The following is a 25,629-nucleotide window of genomic DNA, read 5'->3' as shown; positions in this document are numbered from 1 at the left end:
GAGTTTGTCGAGCAGCTTTATCTGTAGCTAAACTACTGTTACAAGACTATATGACATCGGGATTACAATTAGTACTGTGAAGATACGTTTTGCTATCTGCAAGTCGCCAAGTTATTTAGGCCGTTGCCAAGTTGCATTCAAAACAGCCCGCAGTAGATGACGCAGGCCAAGGATTGGTAGTTGTCTTGCAGTGGAGACAGCACAGTTCCTCGTTTGATTTTTTTCCCTCAGTCTCTTCCCTTTAGTCGATCCCAGGTTTTTCGTATTTATTGTTGTTGTTTTTTTCAAACGAAGCAATGTATCAAGCGTTAAGGAAACTTGTTTTCACTGACTCGCACTGCGCGAGCGATGCGACAATGAAGAATTACGAAGAACTCTTCGAGAAGTTGGACACCAATAAAGATGGAAAAGTGGATGTTTCGGAACTGAAAGCGGGCCTTACTGCGATGGGTTTCACTCTTGGCAAAGGGGCAGCGCAGGTAGGTTTTCTTTTCTTTTTTCTTTTTTACAAACGGAGAGCGAGAGAAAACGTTACTAAAACCATACCCACAAATATTTGTTTGCCTCATTTACTGTCTTGATGTCATGTCGAAGAGCTAGGTACAAAGCAACGTATCAAAAGCACAGTCATTGCACAACTGTGCTTGTTTTTAAAGAACGACAGTTTTATATTTTGATATGCTACAGTCGCGTTCGAAGACCCCCGCCCTAGCAGTAAAACGAGTTTATTTTAAGCAAATGCAGGAGTTATAGGAGTCCGCACACTGCTAGCATATCAAACTAATTCCGTACTGAGTGAAGCTGCACTGTGTATTGTGTAACATTTGGCACTGGAATTTGCTAAACTGAAATTTTGGCTTGAAAGGACTTTGAGAACTGCAAAGACCAACTTTGACATCTCGCAGAAGTGTAGCCTATATATGCATTGACATCGTCGCTGCGGTAGAACATCCTCCTTCACAGACGTCACGCACGCGAGGGGAGCACTGTCAGCAAACGCTTCCTCTGAGGGAGACGACGTATACAGGCAGAAAAACACACTGCCACCGATGGTCTACGAATTTGGCCCTTTTTGTTATAAAATATGACTCAGCCCACCCACCTCCCCCCCCTCCTTTTGTATTTAGTCATATTTTCACATCCTGTGTTAGAAGTAAGTACTGAAACCTTGCTATGTTCATCCATTCCCCAAACCTGCGCCTCGATCCTGAGAGAGATCGTATATCGTATACGTCTCACGTTTAAACTTCTGCCTGCGCAGATTCATTTACATATATTTTCGTAGTTGTCCCGGGAGGGTGGAGAACATCTGAATCGCTGCTTACAGATTACTCTGTCCCTTCACGTGTCCAACAACTTTTACTCCGAATTCCGATGGGTGCGGTTTTACGCGCGAGGTATTCCTCAGGGATAAAGTGAGACACTCCCTGATAAAGGTTGAACAAATTTAACATTCCTGTACACCCAGCTAGGATTATCATTCAGTGCTCAATACTTTTTATGTATATATCTCTGGTAGCCCTAGAGATTCCTAGAACATACAGGACTTTAACCCTGGGTAGAGTAACTAAGACAATCAAGATTGCTCTCTGAGATTTAGGCTTGTGTATTTAATATGGTGTTTTACTGGTGCACCAATATTTTGTATAAAGTGTGTACTTGTTGTTTTTTTTAAAAAAAAAATATATATATAATGGGTGAAAACAAATTAGACCAGATTAGATTAATCTCCACATTCAGAGTTACAAAACCGCAGTACAGTGTTTCCCAGTTTATAGGCCTGAGTCAAAAGTGAGCTGTTTTGCATGAATTGATATTAGCTGTATTGAATTCTATCTGTATGGTCTTGAGAACTTTATAAACTTGTGTTTAACATGATTTGCATTGGCAGGAATGTTTGCTTTATGTATTTATCTTAATGTTAGTTTAATATTTGTTTTACAAATGCAACACCCAGAACAATGCCTCATTTAGACTCTAGGAGGCAGTCAGGACACGCACAGGTACATCCCCAACACTCACAGTGCTAATCAGGAGAGTATTCCATAAAACAAGATTACACTATTGGCCGGATAATCTGAGTCACAAGTCAAGTGTCCAATAGGAATGTGTCCTCACTGTCCTCTTATAGCTAACAGGACAGAAGAAAAAAACACACACACACACACACACAGAGGATGTATCCCTATTGGTCAATTCTGCTGCATAGTCCTGACATAAGACACAACGTTTATTAAAGTTCTGTGGTTAATTTGAAATCTTACCCCCGTCCCCCCAGGCCTTTAATATTTAAAGGAAAAAATGTATCATGTAACAAGTGCACGGTAAAGACAATTTTTGTAATGCCCTGCTCTGAAATTAAAGATTTATTTTAAAGGTTTTTAATTCATTATTTGCTGATTTCTGTTATTATTTGGTATATTGTTGTTTTACTCACTTGCTTGTCTGTTTGTTTTTCTAAAACGTTTTAACTCTTCATTAGAAAATCGTGTCTTCGGGAGACTCGGATAAGGACGAAGGGTTAGACTTCGCCGAGTTCTCCAAATATCTGAAGGAACATGAAAAGAAACTGAAGCTGACCTTCAAGAGTTTGGACAGAAACAACGATGGTGTGTTTTAAATGCCTCACTCAATTTAAACTTTGTGCCAGATTGTGGAATGTGTTGTCCTCGCAACAAAATTGTTTTTTTTTGTGTGTGTGTGCGTGTGTGTGTGTGTGTTGGCTAACACTTCTAGATTGAGTAATATGACGCAGAGGGTCTTGTAAAAGCTTAGTTTTTGAGAATGCTAAAGTTTACCACAGTATATCATGAAGTTCATTAGTTTCATGGTTACCGGTTCTTTTTTTAAAAATGTTTATTTCACCCACAGGACGTATTGACTATAAGGAGATCCAGCAGTCGCTGGCTGACCTGGGTGTGAGTCTGACCCAGGAACACGCACAGAAGATTTTGCAAAGGTACAGACACAAACAAAGTCAAAACTACAGCTCATTCAAACAGCGGGAACTAACGCTGAGAAACCTCACCAGTGCCTGTGAGAATTTGTCGAGTCCTGCTCCTGAGGGAAACATATGTTTTGAGAGTAATGTGTGTGTTGTTTTGGGTGGAGGCGTCTGCGAGATGATAAACTTCAGGCTCCCCAGAAGACCAGGGCTGTGTTCCTGATAAACGTTTTTGGCACTAACAGTACCGGATTCTAAGGCCTAAACCACAAGATCTTCTGATGTAAAAACACGGTTTTTATTTATTTCACATATTTTGACATGAACTTGGCATAGGAGATGCATTCTTCTTGAAATAGCGTGTGAAGAATATGAGTGTGTGCATGTATGTGTGTATGCATGTATGTGTTTGTGCATATGTGTGTGTGCATGCAGGCGTGTGTGTGCACGTGTATGCGCGTACACGCATGCGCGCGTGCGTAAAGCCGTTTCGTTCCGTCGATTTAATTAGCTCGAGCTGTACTCCTTGCCCTTGGCAGAAGTGCTGATGGAGAAAGGGAAGGTAAATTATTTGGGATCCTGTTGTGGGTGTCAGACAGTTTTATTTGTGTTAATTTCATTGCACATTATTATTTTTTGCTCGTTTATTTTATAATATTACCTGTCCCTTTAATTCACCTGAGCATAACATAAACTGTTATGTGTTGCAAGGGGGAAACTTATTAGTGGGGCACCTACCTTTCAAGAAGTTGTAACCACGGCAATCATGTGGTTTCAGGTATTGCTACAAGAGAGTTCACTGAATGGCCAGTGGCCAATTGGTTGTATGGCCAATGAGTTCTCACTGCCTAAATGTATTGGTGTGTGTGTGTGTTCAACATACAGTAAACTGCCAGTAAAAAGGAAACCCGTGTCGTGATTAAAACCGGAGGGAGCTACGCCTGTATAGAAGCTAGGTTAAGATTTCAGACTGGTACTGTGGAGCCTGGATAAACTTTCGTGTCTTTCACTGTCTGGTCAGAGAACCCACGCTTCTTCACAAGTTTATATAAAGAACTGACTGGTGATTCACACGTGCAGTTGGTATCTCAGATGAAACTTATCCAGAAAACTAAGAAGTAAGGAACTGCCCACACCCGTCCTGTGTTGAGGGCAGTGAAAATCTCAGAGCGACTCACGGCTAGCAGTGTCACATACTCTGTGATGTACAGAACCACTGTAAGGACTTGCATCAGAGAGAGATGATGTTAAGAACAATCATGAATAATTTATATCAGTTACTCAGCGTTTCCTGCTCTTTCTCTCTCTTTCTCCCCTCCCCTCTCTCTCTTTCTCTCCTCCTCTCTCTCTCTTTCTCTCCCCCCCTCTCTCTCTCCCCCTCTCTCTCTCTCCCCCTCCCTCAGTATCGATGCGGACGGAACGATGACTGTGGACTGGAATGAGTGGCGGGAGCATTTCCTGTTCAACCCGGCCGATAACCTTCAGGAGATCATACGCTACTGGAAACACTCCACAGTAAGACAGCGTTTACGTGTGTCCCCTTTAAAACAGTTCTCATGCGTCTTTGGAGTTCCTGGCGTTGGTGCGGTCTGTTTGGGGCGTCTGTAAGGGTAACTAGTCGCGTCTCTAGATGAGGAAGCCACGTTAAAATCCATACTTTACTCAATGGCGTTTGTGTCTTTGGAGTTCAGAGGGATTAGCTGTTTGGTCATTGACTGGCCCTTTGAGAATGACGCGCATTGTCACAGAGCCATGAATGAGGTGCTGGATCAGAGTCAAGGATTAGTGTAATCTCACAACCACACCATCATGCAGCTCTCTCTCTCTCTCTCTCTCTCTCTCTCTCTCTCTCTCATTGAATGGTAGCTCGAGCTGCTTAATTCTGCACCTGCTTGTGTGTGTGTGTGTGTGTGTGTGTGTGTGTGTGTGTGACAGAGAGAAAGAGAAAGGGAGAGAGTGAAAGAAAGGAGAAGATGATAGGTTGTGCTACGAAACGTTTAGCCCTAAAACGTCAGGCAGGTGCATTACCGCAACGAGTGACAGAGTGACAAAGAGATCAGCTTACCTTTAATGTGACATCCAAACTCTCTCTCTCTTTCGCTCTCTCTCTCTTTCACTCTCTCTCTCTCTCTCTCTCTCTCTCTCGCTCACTCTCTCTCGTAACGTTACGCAGTGCATGATTGTGACAGGATTCCAACACAATAATACCAATTTAGCTTTGGTCAATGAAAACCTTGTAGACCAAACTGATGTGACAGTTCACAGGGGTTGACGAGTCGGGACCAGTTAATGACCCCCTGGTCAGTGTGAGAAGTCACTGGGTGACCTTGTGACGTCTGAGGCCCTGTCCGCTCTAGGCTTAGCGAGAGCCTGCGTGGCTAATGTGCCGTTAAGATAATTTTAGGCTGTCCTGTACGGGGATTAGCCTCTGTAAGTCGACGTCGCCGTGGTGACGCTCACATCAGATAGGGGACATCGAAGAGATACCTCAGTCAGAATCATTCGGCGACAGCAGAGGAGGCGACCAGCCTAGTCCAGTGCGTCTGTGGCACAGCTGTGGGGCGGGACCAGTAAGATCTCGAATGAAGCGCCAACAGTACAAGAGGCGACCAGTCTAGTCTAGTGCGTCTGTGTCACAGCTGTGGGTCGGGACCAGTAAGATCTCGAACGAGGTGGCAAACAGTCGGTTACGATGGCCCTGCTGTACCAGCAGCGGCAGGAGCTGAAAACCGATTGGTTCTTCATCGACTTCGAGGACGATGGAGCTGGGTATGAGGTGGAGGTGGAAGTGGTAGGTGCAGAAGGTGTTTTTTTTTTTTAATTTTTTCTTTTTTTCTTTCTGGGTTGGTTGCTTAGCGACGGCGCTTACGTCACAGACGGCTCCTTCATGGCCGCATGCTCGGTTTGTACTCTGCCTGTCCTGGAAGTCGCTTTGGATAAAAGTATCTGCTGAATGAATATATGTAAATGTAATTGCAGTACTGATGTGTTTATTGTAGAAACTCATATTGTGATGACAATAAAAATACAACACGTTGTGCAGGGCTAATCTCCACTAGCATTTGTTTTGAAGTAGCTCTTAGAGTGTGAAGACAGTGTCCATGAATTGAAAATGTCTTGGTTCACAGTCAGGTGTAACAGAAGCCTTTGAAGTATTGTCCGACCTAATCCCAAGACACTGTAGCTGATTAATTAGTAAACTAATTAGTAAGCTGTGTAATTGAGGAAGACTGGGAGGAATTGCCGTGTAAACACCACAGCGTTATGTAAAATATGGGATTACCTTCAAGGTTGTGATCCTGAGGTGAGGGCTTGATCTTCTTTAAGAATGCGTGACATGCCTCAGACAGGTTGTGAGGTTATCTGAAAGGTTAGCGTGAGGTGAAAAGGTGATGTAATATCAGAAGCTGGGGTCATTGATAACGGTAGGCGGTGATGGTGGTTTGTGTAAGGTCGGAGGTCATTCTTTAATGACGGATTGGGAGTGGGTATCGAGTACGTGACCTGAAATAATCCCAGTTTTCATAACGGGTTTTCGCACACGCTCAGAGGGAGTTTATCATTACTTGATGGGAGGTTTTAGCATAGTTTGAAGAGGAATCATTAAAGTCAATCTGATGCCTTTATGCTATCGCGTTAAAACTTTTACAGGCTTTTTTTGACATCAATAACTTGAGGTTTGTTGTAGGTTGTGCCCCCAGATCACATGAGAGATTATGGGAGCAGATTAAGGTATATTAAAGCAGATTAAGACTGTACTATGCTATTGATGTGTTTAAGTGCTGTGTTTTGTTCAACATCTAAAAGGTTTGAAGAATGAAGACTGCTTACTGACAGGCTGTGTCTGAAACACAGTGTGTTGGATATGTTGTTTAACAGTACAGTTTTGGACGGAGGACATATTCTGGAAACTTCTATCATCTGAGTATTAGTATAGCAGTGTTGGACAGTTGAAACTAGTTGGTTGGTTGGACAGTTGGTTGGACACTTTGTGTGGACGGCAGTAAAGAACACGTACTCACGTATGAAATAGATGAGACTGATGACGGCAATGCTGATTTGTGTATTTTCTGTTTTAGGTGTTGGATATTGGTGACAGTCTCACCATCCCAGATGAGTTCACAGAAGAAGAGAAGACCACTGGTTTGTGGTGGAAACAGCTGGCTGCCGGGGCGATGGCGGGGGCGGTCTCTCGTACAGGCACCGCCCCCCTGGACCGAATGAAAGTTTTCATGCAGGTAAAGTCCCCTCTCTCTCTTTAAAGTCTTTTAAACCGTGTTTTAAACTTGCAACCAGTGAAAAATTCCCCAGGGTAAGTTATCATTTCGAAACTTCACTGATGCGGAAGTTTGAAGTGTGTCGTGATTTGCTTCGACTGACAGGATCAACCTGAAATGCATCATTCCAGTTCTTATACAGATACATGGATTTGTTTGATGGCAATAAAGGATTGATTGATTTATTTTTTGGTCTCAGGTTCACGCGTCAAAGTCCAACAAAATCAGCCTGATTGGTGGCTTCAAACAGATGCTTAAGGAAGGTGGGGTCACCTCTCTGTGGAGGGGGAACGGTGTCAACGTCCTGAAGATCGCTCCCGAAACCGCCATCAAGTTCATGGCTTACGAGCAGGTGAGAGGAAGGATCCAGAAAAACATAGCCATCGATGTCACCTCAAGCACAGGGTCAAAGTCAGTGTTAATGCTCAGAGGAACCTGTCTCACGCCCCGCTCTCATTTCACTCAAGGTTCAGAATTCTGTCGTAGTCGAGCAGCTTTGGCGTGGCCTCGACTTCGTACCCGGGCGTGTCTACGCCACGCCTCGGTCAAATCAAACAATCCCAGGTCATTCGTGACTTTTCATGACACTTCTGAACGTGTAAACTCAGTAAATCAGTTATGCTTTGCTTAGTCTTAGGGTGTACTCCTTTGCCCGTGTCATGAATAGAGGTGTTTTAACAGTGATAATTCAGAGAAACCCAGAGAGAGGGAAATCTGTACTGGAACAGAGGGAAACTGAGATATATACAGCATTCAGACACGGTGACAACACAGCACTTCAAAGCTAGATCAGTCTCAAACCAGGAGTCCTGTTGATTAAATTTCTAAGGTGCTGATCTAGGATCGGTTTTTGCGTTTCATAATCCAAACGCATGGAAATATATGGACGGAAAGGAACTGAACCCAGATCAGATCACAGCTCTTGCTGTTTTTGAAGCCAAAATGCTCTGACTATAAAGACCAGAAGTACGTCGCACACAGCGACTCTTACACAATCTCCTCAGAGGTGTCCCTGTGGTTTTAAACCACGTCAGCCGTAGAAATGAACCCAACCCTGAGAGAATGAGGGATTACACGATGTCTTGATTGCTTCTCTTGCTCCTGTTCTTTTTTCCCCCCAGTATAAGAAGCTCTTGTCTTCGGAGGGAGGGAAAGTCCAACCTCATGAGAGGTTTATGGCCGGTTCACTGGCTGGAGCCACGGCTCAGACAGCCATCTACCCGATGGAGGTAAAAAAACTACATCAGTCTAATGACTTTTCACGATTTACTGCTTACTGCAAACAGTGCATGGAGTGAGTACAGAAAAAAGGCTCGTTGTTCCACAGTCAGTCTGTATATCTGACAGAGAAAATCAATATGCCACCCCCCACCCCCAGTTTTAAATGAATATAATGCTGTACTTAAATATTTTAAAAAGCATGTCCTATTTATGAATATGGTGCTATACCTAATTCACAGAAATCAGTGTAAATATAATATAATGTAGTTAATGAAGGATATGTAATGTGTTTTAAAACATCCATGAGCCAACCAGATGTCAAGTATTGGATTATGCTGAACTAGCCTAGCAATCAGAGACATCACCAACCAATAGAAATGTTTTATTCTTAGGCCCACATTCATTAACTGTGTTGTTATTTTGTGTTTTAAGGAACATGTTCACTAGCTGTGTAATTATTCTATGTTCTCAGAATCACACTCACTAGCTGTGTTGTTATTCTGTATTGTTATCATCTGCAAAGGAAGTAAAATCACATTTGATTGCTTCATTATATGTGTCTTTCAGATGTTTCACATTTGATTGGTTCACAATGTGTATCTTTCAGATCTTTTGCATTTGATTGGTTCATAATGTGTATCGTTCAGATCTTTCGCATTTGATTGGTTTATAATGTGTATCTTTCAGACAGAATGTTACTAATTTTGAGCTAGCATGTTAGCGTGTGCTACAAGCTTCAGCCCATCCAGGCCTTCGTCGTGAGCAGGGCTGTGAGGTGACGGTTTCGTCTCTTTTCTCATCGTCAGGTGATGAAGACGAGGCTTACCCTGAGGAAGACCGGCCAGTATTCGGGAATGTTCGACTGTGCCAAGAAGATTCTGAAGAAAGAAGGAGTGAAGGCGTTCTACAAGGGCTACATTCCCAACATCATCGGAATCATTCCCTACGCAGGGATTGACCTGGCCGTCTATGAGGTAGGGGTGTGTGTGTGTGTGTGTGTGTGTGAGAGAGAGAGAGAGAGAGACAGTGACAGAGAGAGAGAGAGAGAGGGAGGGAGAGAGGGAGAAATGGAGAGAGACAGGGAGGGAGAGAGAGCGAGAGAGGGGGAGAGAGACAGAGGGAGGGAGAGATGGAGAGAGACAGGGGGAGAGAGAGATGGAGAGAGACAGAGGGAGAGAGAGAGAGAGAGATGGAGAGAGACAGGGAGGGAGAGAGAGCGAGAGAGGGGGAGAGAGACAGAGGGAGGGAGAGATGGAGAGAGACAGGGGGAGCGAGAGATGGAGAGAGACAGGGGGAGAGAGAGATGGAGAGAGACAGAGGGAGAGAGGGAGAGAGAGAGAGAGAGAGAGAGATGAGGGGGAGACAGGGAGAGAGAGAGAGGGACAGAGAGAGAGAGAGAGAGAGAGAGAGAGAGGGAGGGAGACAGGAAGAGAGAGAGAGGGACAGAGAGAGAGAGAGATGGAGAGAGACAGGGAGAGAGAGAGAGAGGGACAGAGAGAGAGAGAGAGAGAGAGGGATGTGTGTGAGAGTCGGTCAAAGCAACCTCAGGACCGTGACACACACAAACCTCATTTAACATTACGAATACTGAACTTAGCGGTGGCACTTCTGTAACAGACAGCTCCATAACGGCTACAGGCTTGGTTTATATTCTCCATAACGGCTACAGGCTTGGTTTATATTCTCCATAACGGCTACAGGCTTGGTTTATATTCTCCATAACGGCTACAGGCTTGGTTTATATTCTCCATAACGGCTACAGGCTTGGTTTATATTCTCCTTAACGGCTACAGGCTTGGTTTATATTCTCCATAACGGCTACAGGCTTGGTTTATATTCTCCATAACGGCTACAGGCTTGGTTTATATTCTCCATAACGGCTACAGGCTTGGTTTATATTCTCCATAACGGCTACAGGCTTGGTTTATATTCTCCATAACGGCTACAGGCTTGGTTTATATTCTCCATAACGGCTACAGGCTTGGTTTATATTCTCCATAACGGCTACAGGCTTGGTTTATATTCTCCATAACGGCTACAGGCTTGGTTTATATTCTGCCTGTCTTGGAAGTCGCTTTGGATAAAAGCGTTTGCTAAATGAATCAGTCGTAAATGTAAACGTTACTCTGCACTAGCACTTTTCCGTAGGTCCGTAGGCCACATACTAGGATCAGAGTAGAAAATATATACACATGTATGTACTGTTCTCATGGCAGATGAACAGTGAGCAGGTGCCTTTCTGTTGGGCATTATTCATGATAAGGCCTACAGGACTATTGGATTAGAGTAAAGTGAGTGGGCGGGGCTTGTGAAGCATAACACAGGAGAAATGTGATGAGGAGAGTGCTGCATGACTGAGACCTGTTGACCTTTCTGACCCTGCTGTTCAGGACAGATTGGATTAGCGAGTGAGGATCTAACAGGAAAAGGTTGAGACGTCACTGGCCTGATTTTCAATGTCTTTCTCTCCCTCTCCCCCTCTCCCACTATCTCCCTGTCTGTCTGTCTCTCTCTCAGAGCCTGAAGAATTTCTGGCTGTCTCGTTATGCCAAGGATACTGCCAACCCCGGTGTGCTGGTTCTGTTGGGCTGTGGGACCATCTCCAGTACCTGTGGTCAGCTGGCCAGTTACCCTCTGGCGCTGATCCGAACACGCATGCAGGCTCAGGGTAAAAAAAAACAAAAACCCTCCCCATTCATTCAATACAAATGACATGGTTACACAGATGAGGTGCCTTAACATTAGACAGAAAAACTTAACAACTTAACGTTGTGTTCAGGTGAGATAACTGTACTCACTCATGTCAGTGTCCCTCAAGTACCACTGCCCAACATTACCTGAGAAATTCATGAGGTGAATTAACCTAGTTTTGCTGGAAACAAATTGTGAGAATACCATCTCCTTAAAGATCTGCAGGTTGGAAGAACAGGTCAATGTTTAGGGTTGGTGTTAGGTATTAGAGAGGCTATATCTTTAAATTGGTCAGTGAAAGAAAGACAACAGTTACAAGCAATTAAAAGTAAACTGTGTAACTTGTGTGATATTTAGCGTTGGGTCAGTAAGGGTTTTGTTTGACTGCTTTTTCTTAAACAGTAATGATTACAAAAAAGGTCACGGTCATTTTTTTTTTTTTTTGGAGAACTCTGATTTGGTAACCTTGATTTTCCACGTCTCTCTCTCTCCGTGCAGCCTCCGTTGAGGGAGGAGAACAGGTGACGATGACGAAGCTGGTGAAGACCATCGTGGAAAAGGACGGCTTCTTCGGCCTCTATCGCGGGATCCTGCCCAATTTCATGAAAGTCATCCCTGCCGTCAGCATCAGCTACGTGGTCTACGAGTACATGAAGACTGGCTTAGGCATTTCCAAGTGAAGTGTGTGCGTGTACGTGTGTACACATGTGTGCGTGTATGAGAGAGAGAGAGAGAGAGAGAATGAAACACAGAATGTGTGTGTGTGTGTGTGTGTTCGTTCGTGTGTGTATGTTTTTGTATGTGTCTATACACACATTTTTTTGTGTACTTTTTGTATATGCACGTACACAAGACAATTCCAGATCATTTCCCTTTCAGAATGTTATTCAGCGGGGGGAAATGCAGAAACCAAAGCAGCATATTCACCTAACAACTCCGAGCCAAAGGTTGTTTGCTGACAGCTCAGTCAAAAAATCGTTTTCCGTTTCAAACAGACGCCAGAGCCCCAGTAAGATGAGCACTGTATTTTGTGTAGTTTAAAAAAAAAAAAAAGAAGCAAATACTACATTACCCACGTTTACATGGTTAACCAAGTCTGGGTTTTTTTTTTTTAATTACCACTTCAACAGAAAGACCTCATACCTTCACGCACGCGTCTGCATAAAAACTATATCAACTGGTGATGATGATGTTGATGATGGTGATGATGATGGTGATGATGATGATGTTAGACAGATTGAGTCTGTTGTTTCTTCACTCACCACATGGGGGATGGCAGAAGATGTTGCTTGGGTTGAGATGAGGTGTGTGTGTGTTGAAAACACTGTCGTTGTGAGAGCAGAGCGCTTTCCCCAGAGCAGACAGACAGGAGTGTGCCTTACTGAAACGATGCAGATCTCTTATATCCGTGTCGTGGTCATTCATACTACCATGACTTTCTTTGGTTTGATTTGTTTTGTTTTTGTTTTTTTTTTGGTGGGGTAATGACTTGTGTTGCCTTTTCTTCCCCCCTCTCTCTAAAGTGTTTTTGTGATGATATTAGTGTAAACCCTCCTGTTTACATTAAAGGAAATATTTTTCATACAGTCGTGTGTGGTCTCTCTCTCTCTCTCTCTCTCTTTTTTTCCCCCGCCTCATTCTTTTACCAGTATGTGTTATCGTCTGTCCAGTCGCAGGGCACTGCTGGGCCAGTGTGACCAGTGAGATGGGACACTGGTATCGATGAAGACGTACAGACAGATCCCTCACGGGGAGGGTACGCTTCTGTGAGGTCTGTCTGTGACGTAAAGACCGACCTGTCCTGTTCTCATTCCTCTGGATCTAATCTAATCTCCCTGAAACCAACTCCACAAACAGTGCCTCCACCCCAATCAATACAGCACTTAAAGCAGTCCACTCATGTCCTGACATGCTCGCTTTATCAGGGAAGAAACGTATCAATATATCTTTTTTTATGTGACAGTTTGGTTGGCATGAAAAAAGAACATTTTAAAAACTAAACGTAGTGATGCTGAACAGGTCTATGGAAAATGGGTTTCCATGTCATTCATCTGTATGAAGTTGATTTGAGGGTTATGAAAGTTTTTACCTTTTTCAAAACTATTTGTAGGTCATAACAGAGTTATAAACAGTGTGTAGAAAGAAGAAGAGGAAGAAGGGGGCCTTAAAACGAGGTAAGAAAAAGTGATTTGGAACAGAGGGTTGAGAAATCAGTCTTCAGTCCGTAAGGTTTAAAAAGAGCATAGAGAAGGTCTGAATGTCACCACCTAGTGGACTTCACTGGTAATGCACGTCTCTCTTCCAGCGTGTTGCAATTTTTCTTCATTTACAGAGCCAACCACAACAAAGAGTCGACAAATGCACATTAGTCATTTTTTTCTTCCCTATTTTCAGATGTTTCTGTTCCATGGGCAGACTGTTCTGTGCTTTACTGTGAAAACTGAATTTCCAGAACCTTCCAGCTTTGCCATCAGACACCTGGTGCACAATAACGCAGGCCGTGATAAAGCCGCCAGAAATTGAATTTCCATCCCCCAGTTTCAAAGATAAATGGCCAAAGAACTACGCCAAAACAAACAAACAAAAAAGCACTTTCTGTCAGAGGAAGAAACATATATATTTGATTACTCTTTTCTGTGTAGTGGCACAGAGCAGATGATAGTTTTATCTCTAGTTGATTCATTGATTTAACTCTTTCTGTGTTTTGGTGGTGTGTGTGGGCCATTAGACTCTCTGGAGTTATTTGTTGAGTGTTTGTTTAAAGACATTGTCACAATCTCCCCATTTTCAGTCAGTTAAATAGACTTTTTACCTGCAGCAAACTCCTTTGGAATTCTGTGTTCATCTTGTTCGTATACGCAATGTATGAACATGTCTCATCATTAAAAAATAAAAAAATTAACTGCATTATTTACTTACATATTCATTTTTACGTTATCGGGATCCTGTTCCATACGTGTGCCCGTATACTGATTGAGTGGGAAACATTTCAAATCTTTGCAATAACACAAAACCTGTTCAGTTTTTCAGCCAATAGTTTTGCTAGTAAACAGTACACAGACAGTGTTCCTTCAGGAGACAAACTCAAAGAATCACAAAAACAACTTACTGTTCTTGTTTCTGTGACAAGTGCCGGTCTGTCCTCCACGTCTACAAAACACGAAACCATGAAATAAGTGTTCGACTTTTTAATATCAAATCAGTTCATATGCGTTAAGAAAACATTTTGTCAGGTTCCGCACTGTTATGGCCAGTACATATTTTTGGAATTGTTCAAAACCCTTTAAAAGCCTTGTTAAAAGTCTCTGATGACACGGATGGATGAAACGGAAACTCGTTTTCCGTAAACCTGCTCGGTTTCACAGAGCTCAGATTACGGTAACAGACCTGTGAGAGTCACCATAGATGACAAAAAGACTTAATGACCCAACTGCAGTATTATAGGTGCCAACCTCAACCCGCTGTATTCAGGGCAGTATCTGAGGTGCCAACCTCAACCCGCTGTATTCAGTGCAGTATTTTAGATGCCAACCTGCTGTATTCAGGGCAGTATCTGAGGTGCCAACCTCAACCCGCTGTATTCAGTGCAGTATTTTAGATGCCAACCTGCTGTATTCAGGGCAGTATTTGAGGTGCCAGCCTCAACCTGCTGTATTCAGTGCAGTATTATAGGTGCCAACCTGCTGTATTCAGGGCAGTATTTTAGATGCCAACCTGCTGTATTCAGGGCAGTATTTTAGGTGGCAACCTCAACCTGCTGTATTCAGTGAGAGGGATTCAGTGTCAGTGGCATTTATTTCAGTAAGACTATATATAATGATGATACAAAAACGCTATCTCTTTCTAGATTTTTGTGGTTTTCCACTGAATTTTAAAATAAATGGATAAATAATGAAAAAACGCACACCTTAGCTTTAGAATGTTAGGCAAATATGCTTTTAAACTGACAGACAGAAAGCTTGTGTGTGTGTGTGTGTGTGTGTGTAACAGAGAAAGAAAGAAAGAAAGAGAGAGACAGAGAGAGAAAAAGAGAGATTGTAACAGAGAAAGAGAAAGACAGAGAGAAAGAGAGCGAGAGAGAGTGAGAGAGAGAAAGAGAAAGACTGTAACAGAGAAAGAGAAAGACAGAGAGAGTGAATGAGAGAGAGAGAGAGAGAGAGAGAGAAAGAGAAAGACTGTAACAGAGAAAGACAGAGAGAGTGAATGAGAGAGAGAGAGAGAGAGAGAGAGAGAGAGAGAGTAAGAAAGAAGACTTCAAGGGCGGCTGTTGTTCTCCGGGGGATTTTGGTGTCTATCTGAAATCTAATGCTCAAAGCCAGAGAGTGGCCAGTGAAATATTACACTCTAAACGACACCCACTCAGCTGAGTCAGCTCCTGACATCAGCAGGTTACTTACTCATTTGATCAAGTCAATGACATTGAATCCAGTTTCTTCATGGATCAGATGACCCACTATTTGTCCAAATATTTGTGCTCCTTCGAGTGTCATAATATTATATTTGCTGAAATGAACAATAGCTTTGGCACATCAAATCATGTAAGCACTTATCAGCAATTGTAAGACTCAATAAGTTCCACTAGGTGGCAGCACATGTTAGAGTTTAACACACATGGCCACGGAGTCTAAAGAAACTTCATGAAAAAATTGTTCATGTCTTTGAGTTGCAGGCAGCTCGCGGACATGCCTATTCAGAAGCAAACGGTATTCATGAACATGTTAGGACATGTTTCAGCATGTTCCCCCTGCAAAATCTATGACCTGGCTGTGTATTTCCATACGGAGACTTCACATGAAAGGCACAGCGGTTAGCGCTGGAACATACGTTATGACGATTTAATATGCTCTTCTCTAGACTATTCCTTTTTCCCTCCCCCTTGTTGAGAAGATGGTGACATTGCGTTGAAAAAGAAAATGCTGTTTTCAGACCAAACTGACGCCCTGCGGTAGAGAATCCACCTGTGCCCCGTTTTAAAACGCCGCTAACCGTGAGTGGTTGTCACGTGGGTAAAAGAGTTTACCTCTGGTTACGACAGTAATATTTCACGAGAACAGTAACAGGTGAGAGCAGATAATCTCATTCTGGTAAAAAAAAAAAAAAAATCTTTTAGACTTCAGAGACTTTCATGTTACCGTGAGACATTCGGCTCTGAAGACTTGCACACGACTACTTGAATTAAAAAAAACAAAACAAAAAAAACGCGCACTAGAATGCGTCGGCTCCTGTGGAGAGAGTAGGAATTTTGTTCTCCCGTCGTCCTTTTGCAGGCAGAGGGATCCCATACTACAGCAGTACAGCCTTTTCCTCTTCTCCTCTCTCTCACTCATCAAATCTCTGCATGCGCTAGTATCACATTACCCCCCCCCCCCCCCACCCCGTTTCTCAGCCTGTCTCTAACCCTCTCTCTGGTCCCACACAGGCTACCCTTCTGGGCCTCTACAGCTGTATGGATACCGTGACTCGTTCAGGTGGGCTAACACACACACACACACACACACACACTTATAAAGAGGGGTGTGTGAAGAAAAGAGAGATTGAGTGTGCGTGTGTGTGTGTGTGGAGAGAGAGTGAGCAAAAATGACACTCAGCCTGACACAAGAGACAGGGAGGCAGAGAGAGAGAGAGAGAGAATGAGAAAGAAAGAGGGAGGGGGGGGGGAGAGGTGCCAGGGGATCAGGTGGGGTGGGTTAATTTCTTGTGATCTTGGTGTTTTAACTAAGTTGCCCAGGGTCAGGTTCACCATGGAAACCCTGAACAGCAGCAGCAGCAGAGAGAGAGAGAGAGAGAGAGAGAGAGAGAGATTACAGGCACAGTGGTGGTTACTGTTTATATTGGTGTAGGAGACCACAGTACATTCAGGTTGGTGTTGGAGATCACTGTACATTCAGGTTGGTGTTGGAGATCACTGTACATTCAGGTTGGTGTTGGAGATCACTGTACATTCAGGTTGGTGTTGGAGATCACAGTACATTCAGGTTGGTGTTGGAGATCACAGTACATTCAGGTTGGTGTTGGAGATCACTGTACATTCAGGTTGGTGTTGGAGATCACAGTACATTCAGGTTGGTGTTGGAGATCACAGTACATTCAGGTTGGTGTTGGAGATCACTGTACACTCGGGTTCAGCTGCTATGATGCTATGCATTGTCTCTCTGACACTGCGGCTCTGGGTCCTTCCCATTGTGTAATTACCACACAGCATCTAATGAGATTCACGCAGTCACTCCCTTACACGCCACTGTTATTTACCACACTCATGTGTAATATAATATACTGGAGACTTCTGTGATCGCATGTGTACACATACACACATACAGTACATAAATATGAACATGTGTTTATATAAACACACATATAATATACACACATTACACAGACACACACACACACACACAGCAGCAGCATAGACAAGGCTTAGCCTTAAAAATCTCATTTGTGTGTGTGTGGTGCACTATTCAACACTGTCATCATTATCATATGAAAAATAATATGCTTTGGATAGTTTTCTCCTATAAAGACATGCATTTAAGAACAGGTGTGTCACTAAAACAGTGGTGACCAACCTGTAGATCTTTAAGCCTCACGTAACCCACTGCACATCTGATAAAATCTGATAAAATGTTAAATATGTATCATTTATTTAGGACTGTCTGGTACTGTATAATTTACAGGCTAGTAAAAAGCTTTTGGAGTAACCTCAGCCATTGTAAATTCACACGAGATGCAATTTACTCACTGCCTGTCTGTGCAACCCCGCAGAGAACAATGGCCCATGGGTAAAAAACAGGTTCCCTTCTACACTGTCTGCTATGTGCCTGCACACACACCACACACACACACACATTTTGTAGTTCATAGAAAGCTGTCTGTACTTTCTCAAAACTCCCACCCGTTCCAGAGAAACTTCCAGAGACTAAGAGAGAATAAGTAAGTGACAGCATGTGGGTTGTTGACACACAGAAAGAGAGAGAGAGGGTGAGAGAGAGAGAGAGAGATTTTCTGTAATTTCTGTTTTTTGTTTGATGGTTCAATAACATTGAAAGATATTGCTTTTTGTTTGTTTATGGCTATATTTGTTTTTACATAGTTTAGAGACACAAGAGTATATTTATGGTGCCAATAACATGAAGCCGTATGAAACCAAATAAAGGAGAGAGAGAGAGAGAGAGAGAGAGAGAGAAGGGGAGAGAGGGAGAGAGAGAGAGAGAAGGGGAGAGAGAGAGAGAGAGAGAGAGAGAAGGGGAGAGAGAGAGAGAGAGAGAGAGATAGATCCATTATTACGGTGGCAGCTGAACTTGAGAAAACAGAAATAACTGTTTTTTAAAATGGGACACACAGTCATATGAGCTTCAGAGACAGTTTTGTGTTACTTGACATTTATCTTATAGACGACAGGTAAAATAAATAAATAAATCAATAAAAAAGAGCCAGATAATGGCCCTCGAGTCAAAAGCGCTGAAGCTGATGGAGACTACGGTTTGTCAGGTATCCTTCAGGAAAAGTCACTCGTCTGAATATCTCTGTCACCGTTGGACCCAATGTCACCGGAGCTCTTCCTGCTCCGTGTCTGCGTCACTGCGTCCAATCACCGTCTCTTTTTGAACCTGATTAAGTTTTTACCTTTGAGCCGTCAGAGGGAGCTCATCTGTCCAGTTTCACCCTGTCCTCACACTTTAACCCCCTCGAGCTTGAAAGGCTAGAGCCGGAATGGTGGTTCAGGAACGACGGTGACCAGTCGTCGTGTCCTTTTGACCCTGACGGAAACGACTGTGGCTGTTCAACTTGCCTTGTGATGACCTCTGTCTGACATGGACTCCAGCGGAGACAAAACAGAGAGGGGTCAACGTTCGTTCATTTCACAAAACAACAGCACTCAGGCCATTCAGCGCAGTGTTTTAAACACAGTCAGAGAGGAGAGAGAATGTGTTTTTGGGGCATTCAGCGCAGTGTTTTAAACACAGTCAGAGGTGAAGAGAGAATGTGTTTTTGGGGCATTCAGCGCAGTGTTTTAAACACAGTCAGAGAGGAGAGAGAATGTGTTTTTGGGGCCATTCAGCGCTGTGTTTTAAACACAGTCAGAGAGGAGAGAGAATGTGTTTTTGGGGCATTCAGCACAGTGTTTTAAACACAGTCAGAGAGGAGAGAGAATGTGTTTTTGGGGCATTCAGCGCAGTGTTTTAAACACAGTCAGAGGTGAAGAGAGAATGTGTTTTTGGGGCATTCAGCGCAGGGTTTTAAACACAGTCAGAGAGAAGAGAGAATGTGTTTTTGGGGCATTCAGCACAGTGTTTTAAACACAGTCAGAGGTGAAGAGAGAATGTGTTTTCGGGGCCATTCAGCGCAGTGTTTTAAACACAGTCAGAGGTGAAGAGAGAATGTGTTTTTGGGGCATTCAGCGCAGGGTTTTAAACACAGTCAGAGAGAAGAGAGAATGTGTTTTTGGGGCATTCAGCACAGTGTTTTAAACACAGTCAGAGAGGAGAGAGAATGTGTTTTTGGGGCATTCAGCGCAGTGTTTTAAACACAGTCAGAGAGGAGAGAGAATGTGTTTTCGGGGCATTCAGCACAGTGTTTTAAACACAGTCAGAGAGGAGAGAGAATGTGTTTTTGGGGCATTCAGCACAGTGTTTTAAACACAGTCAGAGAGGAGAGAGAATGTGTTTTTGGGGCATTCAGCGCTGTGTTTTAAACACAGTCAGAGGTGAAGAGAGAATGTGTTTTTGGGGCATTCAGCACAGTGTTTTAAACACAGTCAGAGGAGAAGAGAGAATGTGTTTTTGGGGCATTCAGCGCTGTGTTTTAAACACAGTCAGAGAGGAGAGAGAATGTGTTTTTGGGGCATTCAGCGCTGTGTTTTAAACACAGTCAGAGGTGAAGAGAGAATGTGTTTTTGGGGCATTCAGCACAGTGTTTTAAACACAGTCAGAGGTGAAGAGAGAATGTGTTTTTGGGGCATTCAGCACAGTGTTTTAAACACAGTCAGAGAGGAGAGAGAATGTGTTTTTGGGGCATTCAGCGCAGTGTTTTAAACACAGTCAGAGGGGAAGAGAGAATGTGTTTTTGGGGCATTCAGCACAGTGTTTTAAACACAATCAGAGAGGAGAGAGAATGTGTTTTTGGGGCATTCAGTGCAGTGTTTTAAACACAGTCAGAGAGGTGAAGAGAGAGAATGTGTTTTTGGGGCATTCAGCGCAGTGTTTTAAACACAGTCAGAGAGGAGAGAGAATGTGTTTTTGGGCCTTTCAGCGCGGTGTTTTAAACACAGTCAGAGAGGAGAGAGAATGTGTTTTTGGGGCATTCAGCGCAGTGTTTTAAACACAGTCAGAGAGGAGAGAGAATGTGTTTTTGGGGCCATTCAGCGCTGTGTTTTAAACACAGTCAGAGAGGAGAGAGAATGTGTTTTTGGGGCATTCAGCGCAGTGTTTTAAACACAGTCAGAGGGGAAGAGAGAATGTGTTTTTGGGGCATTCAGCGCAGTGTTTTAAACACAGTCAGAGAGGAGAGAGAATGTGTTTTTGGGCCATTCAGCGCTGTGTTTTAAACACAGTCAGAGGTGAAGAGAGAATGTGTTTTTGGGGCATTCAGCGCAGTGTTTTAAACACAGTCAGAGAGGAGAGAGAATGTGTTTTTGGGGCATTCAGCGCAGTGTTTTAAACACAGTCAGAGAGGAGAGAGAATGTGTTTTTGGGGCATTCAGTGCAGTGTTTTAAACACAGTCAGAGAGGAGAGAGAATGTGTTTTTGGGGCATTCAGTGCAGTGTTTTAAACACAGTCAGAGAGGAGAGAGAATGTGTTTTTGGGCCATTCAGCGCTGTGTTTTAAACACAGTCAGAGGTGAAGAGAGAGAATGTGTTTTTGGGGCATTCAGTGCAGTGTTTTAAACACAGTCAGAGAGGTGAAGAGAGAGAATGTGTTTTTGGGGCATTCAGTGCAGTGTTTTAAACACAGTCAGAGAGGAGAGAGAATGTGTTTTTGGGCCATTCAGCGCTGTGTTTTAAACACAGTCAGAGGTGAAGAGAGAGAATGTGTTTTTGGGGCATTCAGTGCAGTGTTTTAAACACAGTCAGAGAGGTGAAGAGAGAGAATGTGTTTTTGGGGCATTCAGTGCAGTGTTTTAAACACAGTCAGAGAGGTGAAGAGAGAGAATGTGTTTTTGGGGCATTCAGCGCAGTGTTTTAAACACAGTCAGAGAGGAGAGAGAATGTGTTTTTGGGGCATTCAGTGCAGTGTTTTAAACACAGTCAGAGAGGTGAAGAGAGAGAATGTGTTTTTGGGGCATTCAGTGCAGTGTTTTAAACACAGTCAGAGAGGTGAAGAGAGAGAATGTGTTTTTGGGGCATTCAGCGCTGTGTTTTAAACACAGTCAGAGAGGAGAGAGAATGTGTTTTTGGGGCATTCAGCGCAGTGTTTTAAACACAGTCAGAGGTGAAGAGAGAATAGGAATGAGAGAGAGACATGAGAAGCGAGGACAAGTGAGGAGACGGAGGAGAATAAAGGGGAGTAGAATAAAGGGGAGGAGAGGAGAGGAGAAAAGAGGCAACGGAAACATATACAGATCTCACACATGTTATAAAGGAATCGATTTTGAAACATGGACTTTTTTTTTTTTTTCCGGCGGCCTGCTAGCTGCCAGTGTCGACGTGGTCTGTCTGACCTCTGCGTTCAGGTCTCTGAATGTGTTCAGGCCTGAGGGTGTGAAATGAGTTAACAGAGCAGATACAGAAGACGCTCTGATTGCGTACGATCTCCAAAGCTCTCGGAGTGAATCCTGGTTATACTCAAAACACGCTTCTCTGCGTGTTCAGTGTGACTGGCTGTCAGTGTGCGTCTCGCTAGCTGCACTAGCCGCGTGTAGGAAAGCTGTCGATTCGCTTACAGTCCAATCCCAGAGCGTCTCTTCTCTTTTCTTCGTTCTTCTTCTGTCACATCCATCACTGATGGACAACGTAACCTCCCGTTCCCTTTTCATGCGCAAGAGGCGTGGCCCCATCTTTCTCCCTCAGGACAGCACCCTGCCCCCCCCCCCTCCAATTTCCCCTTCCGCCCAGGACAGACAAATGAGCCCCCCGGAGATCAAGGGTGGCAGTTTGGGGGGGGGTGGAGGGGGGGTGTCGGCTGACTGACAGACAATGTCCAGATGACCTCTCTGACCTTTTCCCCAGGTCCCTCTCACACACACACACACACACACACACACACACTCTTGACCTCAACTTCCTTCAGCTCCACAGTGCATGGCATTTGTTTGGTTCCACTGCGCTCCATAAGGAGATCTGATTGGTGGCCTTTGGTAGCATTGGTTGAAAACCTTGTTGACCTCTCAAAAAAAGAAAAGAATAGAAAAAAAAAAAAGTCTGGGTTTTTTTCATGACCTTATTTAGCTGTACTCCTCAAGGGAAGCACAAACCATCCACACCCCCTGCCTCACACATACATGTACACCCAACACAGACAGACACACCCCCAAAGCCACACACACACACACACACACACACACAGCTCCGGTAATGAATGACTTTTAAAAGCAGAGATCCAGCCCGCAAACTTGTGCATATCCGTTTGCCTAGTTCTTATTGTGACGAAGATTGAGCAGTTCCCACCTTTCATGGGAACTTCCGAATGGAACGAAAAGAAAAGGTTTGTTTAAAGGAGAGGATCTGTTTTCCTGTGTGACAACTTCGTAGCTGTTCCCAACCTTCAACCCCCACACCTCTTCCTCAGAAAAAAAGCTGCCAGACAGTCCCAATGCTGGGTATGGGTGTCAGACTGGGTAAGTCTTACTGGGTGTGGGTGACTGGTTATGTCTTACTGGGTATGGGTGTCAGACTGGGTAAGTCTTACTGGGCGAGGGTGTCAGTCTGGTTAATACTGGGGTGAATGTGAGTGGATTTGGATCAGCTGTGTGGTAAAATGGGACCGGTTGGGTTTTGCCCAGCTGATCTCTTGGGTAGCGGGTAACCCCCTCTTGACCCCCCCCCCCCCCCCCCCCGACTCCGCCCAGGGCCCCCTGGGGGTCTTGGTGGCCCTTGGGGCCCCAGTCTTCGTGTGGTTCACTCAGCCGTGTGTTCAACTAAACGACGGGGATGAGAGAGCCGACAGAGAAGCTTCATCAATTTCTCATCTCTTCTTTTTTTTTTTTCCTTTTTTTTTTGGCCCTCCACCACCCCCCCTCTTCGGAGGACAACTTTATTTATTTATATTAAACAAGTGCAAATTCAGTACGTTCAGTGAAGTCGCTCCACAACCCCCCCCCCCCCACCCTTCCTTCTCCCTCCCTCCCTCCCTCCCTCATTATTCCTAGATAGACAGACAGATGGACAGACAGGACAGACCTACAGATAGAGGAATGATGAGACATAACAACAACAAGCAAAAGGACAGACAGGCACATGAAAACACAAGCATCTCTTCACCGTCATGTTCTTATCAACAGAGCAACTTTATAATGTGTTGTCTTACTTTCCACTAGCTGTGATTTGATGAGCATCATATTTACTGGTAAGTGGTATCCTTAGCTAGAAACCATGGTAAAAAAAAAAGAAAAGAAAAAAAAAAGATGGTGTGGACTCTCTGATACTTGAGGATCTGTTGAGTCCAGGAGTTTAACAGAGAGATAGAGAAAATCTTGAATAGTCATGATAGACAATGGACAGGTCCTTTAGGTGCTACCAGGATCAGACTTCAGAGGCTGATGACCAGTACTCTTATTATGGGCCTTCAAAACCTGGATGTTAGTTTAATGTCAAACAAAAAAATCACTTACGAATCAAAATAAGCTATATTCATCAATACATAGATAATTAGATACCACTGTGCTATTTGCACACAGCAGGTGTTTGTCTATGTATGTGTGTGTGTGTATGTGAGTCAGAGAGAGAGAAAGATCTAGTCGTTTAATCCTTACATCTTAACAGAACAAGTGGGAAATCTAATGCTCCTCTTGCTATTGTTACATTAGCAGTGATAACGTTACACATATTAGGCTACGATTAACACCAGCTTCATAATGTTAATGTTACCGAAAAAAAACCAAAACAACTTTTCCCGTGTAGGAATGTGGTATGGCGAAAAACCATGCCACACGCCGCAAAAATACAACTCGTTTTAATGAGGAGTCATCGAGTCCGGGGCAGGTGCACCTATCGTTATTTTTTTTGCCCCTCGTGCAAATCTCGGGGTTGCATACCCTCCATCGGCAAGTTGTAAATATAAAAGAAAAAAAAAAAAAAACTCTCCTTCAGACAGTCAGCACTAAAACAGCTGACGGGCTAAAGCCACGCATCAGGAACTGCTTGGCACGAACGCTGTCCTGTTTAGTCGTTTTCATGAACCTCAAGACGGCCGACTCTGCCTGGCAGTTCTAAAACGTCTGGTGTTTAGAGTAGCGTCTGACTAAAGGACCACGCCATCTGTCATCCCGATAAATTCTTGCCGAGTTGTAGTTCTTTAGACAAACGCGGAAGCACTTCTGGCGTTTCTAAAGCACCTGGCGGTCCACACACTTGTCTAACTGGAAATGTTAAGCTTTGTATGCTTCTTTGAGGTTCAAACGTCATGAAATCAGTAACACGAGGAGTGAGTAATTGACCAATCATCGGTCATGCTGTTTTATATATATCTGGTGTGCTGTATCTGATTCCTAGTAATCTCAGCGTAAACAGAAACATTCCCATAGAGGCTGACTTTGAGGTGTTTGCCAAGCACGGAGAATGCATTTACACATCAGAACCTTTAGCAAATAAACACAAAACTGCTTCCCTTGATTAATGAAAATATAGTCCGTTATGAAAGCAAATAAATTACTAATAAATTAAGACGAGGCTCAGCTGTCGCCCGTCACCAGCGGTGTCCTCTTACGTCAAGGGCGCTAAGCTTAGAGGACTTATCGTTCCTCCAAACTCACCACATAAAGAAAAGGACCTATTTCCACCTGAGAATCCAGCGTCCCCCAACCAATCAGAGACATGGGGGTTTGTAAAGGCAAAACCAAACAGGATTTAGACTTAGTCGTGCTCACTTCTCCAACTCGCTGGTTAAGTTGGAATCCTGAGGTTATGATTCCCGACAACTGCCGACACGCTTCCACCTTTGTTTTCACCTGATGCCGTTTTCACCTGACGCCGTTAAACGTCACGAGTCTCTGTAGCGACTCTAAATTAGCCCCTCTTTCCATTTTCCTATTTCCCGCTCTTTTCCTTTATCAAGTCCATATGTATCCACCTGTGTATACACCTTTGAGGTATTCCATGTACATGGTTTAGTGACTAACCCAGCTAAGTTAACTTGGAGCAAGTAGTAAACCTCCTAATAGAAGAGCCCTATGGCTTTCATTCTCCTAGCAAAACAAAGCCATACAGCTCTTCTATTAAGAGGTTTACTACTTTGAGTTAATTTAGCCAGGTTAGTCACTAAACCGTGTACTTGGAACACCGCCCTGAGGTACTAAACCTGCCACCCAAACAATGCTTTTCTCTTTTATTACATGATCATTTGCTC

General features: G+C 43.7%; 1 protein-coding gene across 1 annotated transcript; it reads left to right on the top strand.

Moving 5' to 3' along the window:
* Positions 1 to 63: 63 nt before the first annotated feature.
* slc25a24 (solute carrier family 25 member 24) lies at positions 64 to 11,850 on the top strand. The gene is made up of 10 exons (XM_030771241.1): positions 64 to 479; positions 2,483 to 2,609; positions 2,872 to 2,959; positions 4,348 to 4,459; positions 7,024 to 7,182; positions 7,421 to 7,573; positions 8,343 to 8,450; positions 9,249 to 9,416; positions 10,960 to 11,110; positions 11,632 to 11,850. Exons 1-10 carry the CDS (start codon positions 297 to 299, stop codon positions 11,811 to 11,813), a joined length of 1,431 nt encoding a protein of 476 aa, XP_030627101.1. The 5' UTR covers positions 64 to 296; the 3' UTR covers positions 11,814 to 11,850.
* The last annotated feature ends 13,779 nt before the right edge of the window (positions 11,851 to 25,629 follow it).

The sequence above is a fragment of the Chanos chanos genome, chromosome 4, assembly GCF_902362185.1.
Source record: "Chanos chanos chromosome 4, fChaCha1.1, whole genome shotgun sequence".
In the NCBI taxonomy this organism is placed as follows: domain Eukaryota; kingdom Metazoa; phylum Chordata; class Actinopteri; order Gonorynchiformes; family Chanidae; genus Chanos; species Chanos chanos.
This window is presented reverse-complemented; position numbering and strand designations above follow the sequence as displayed.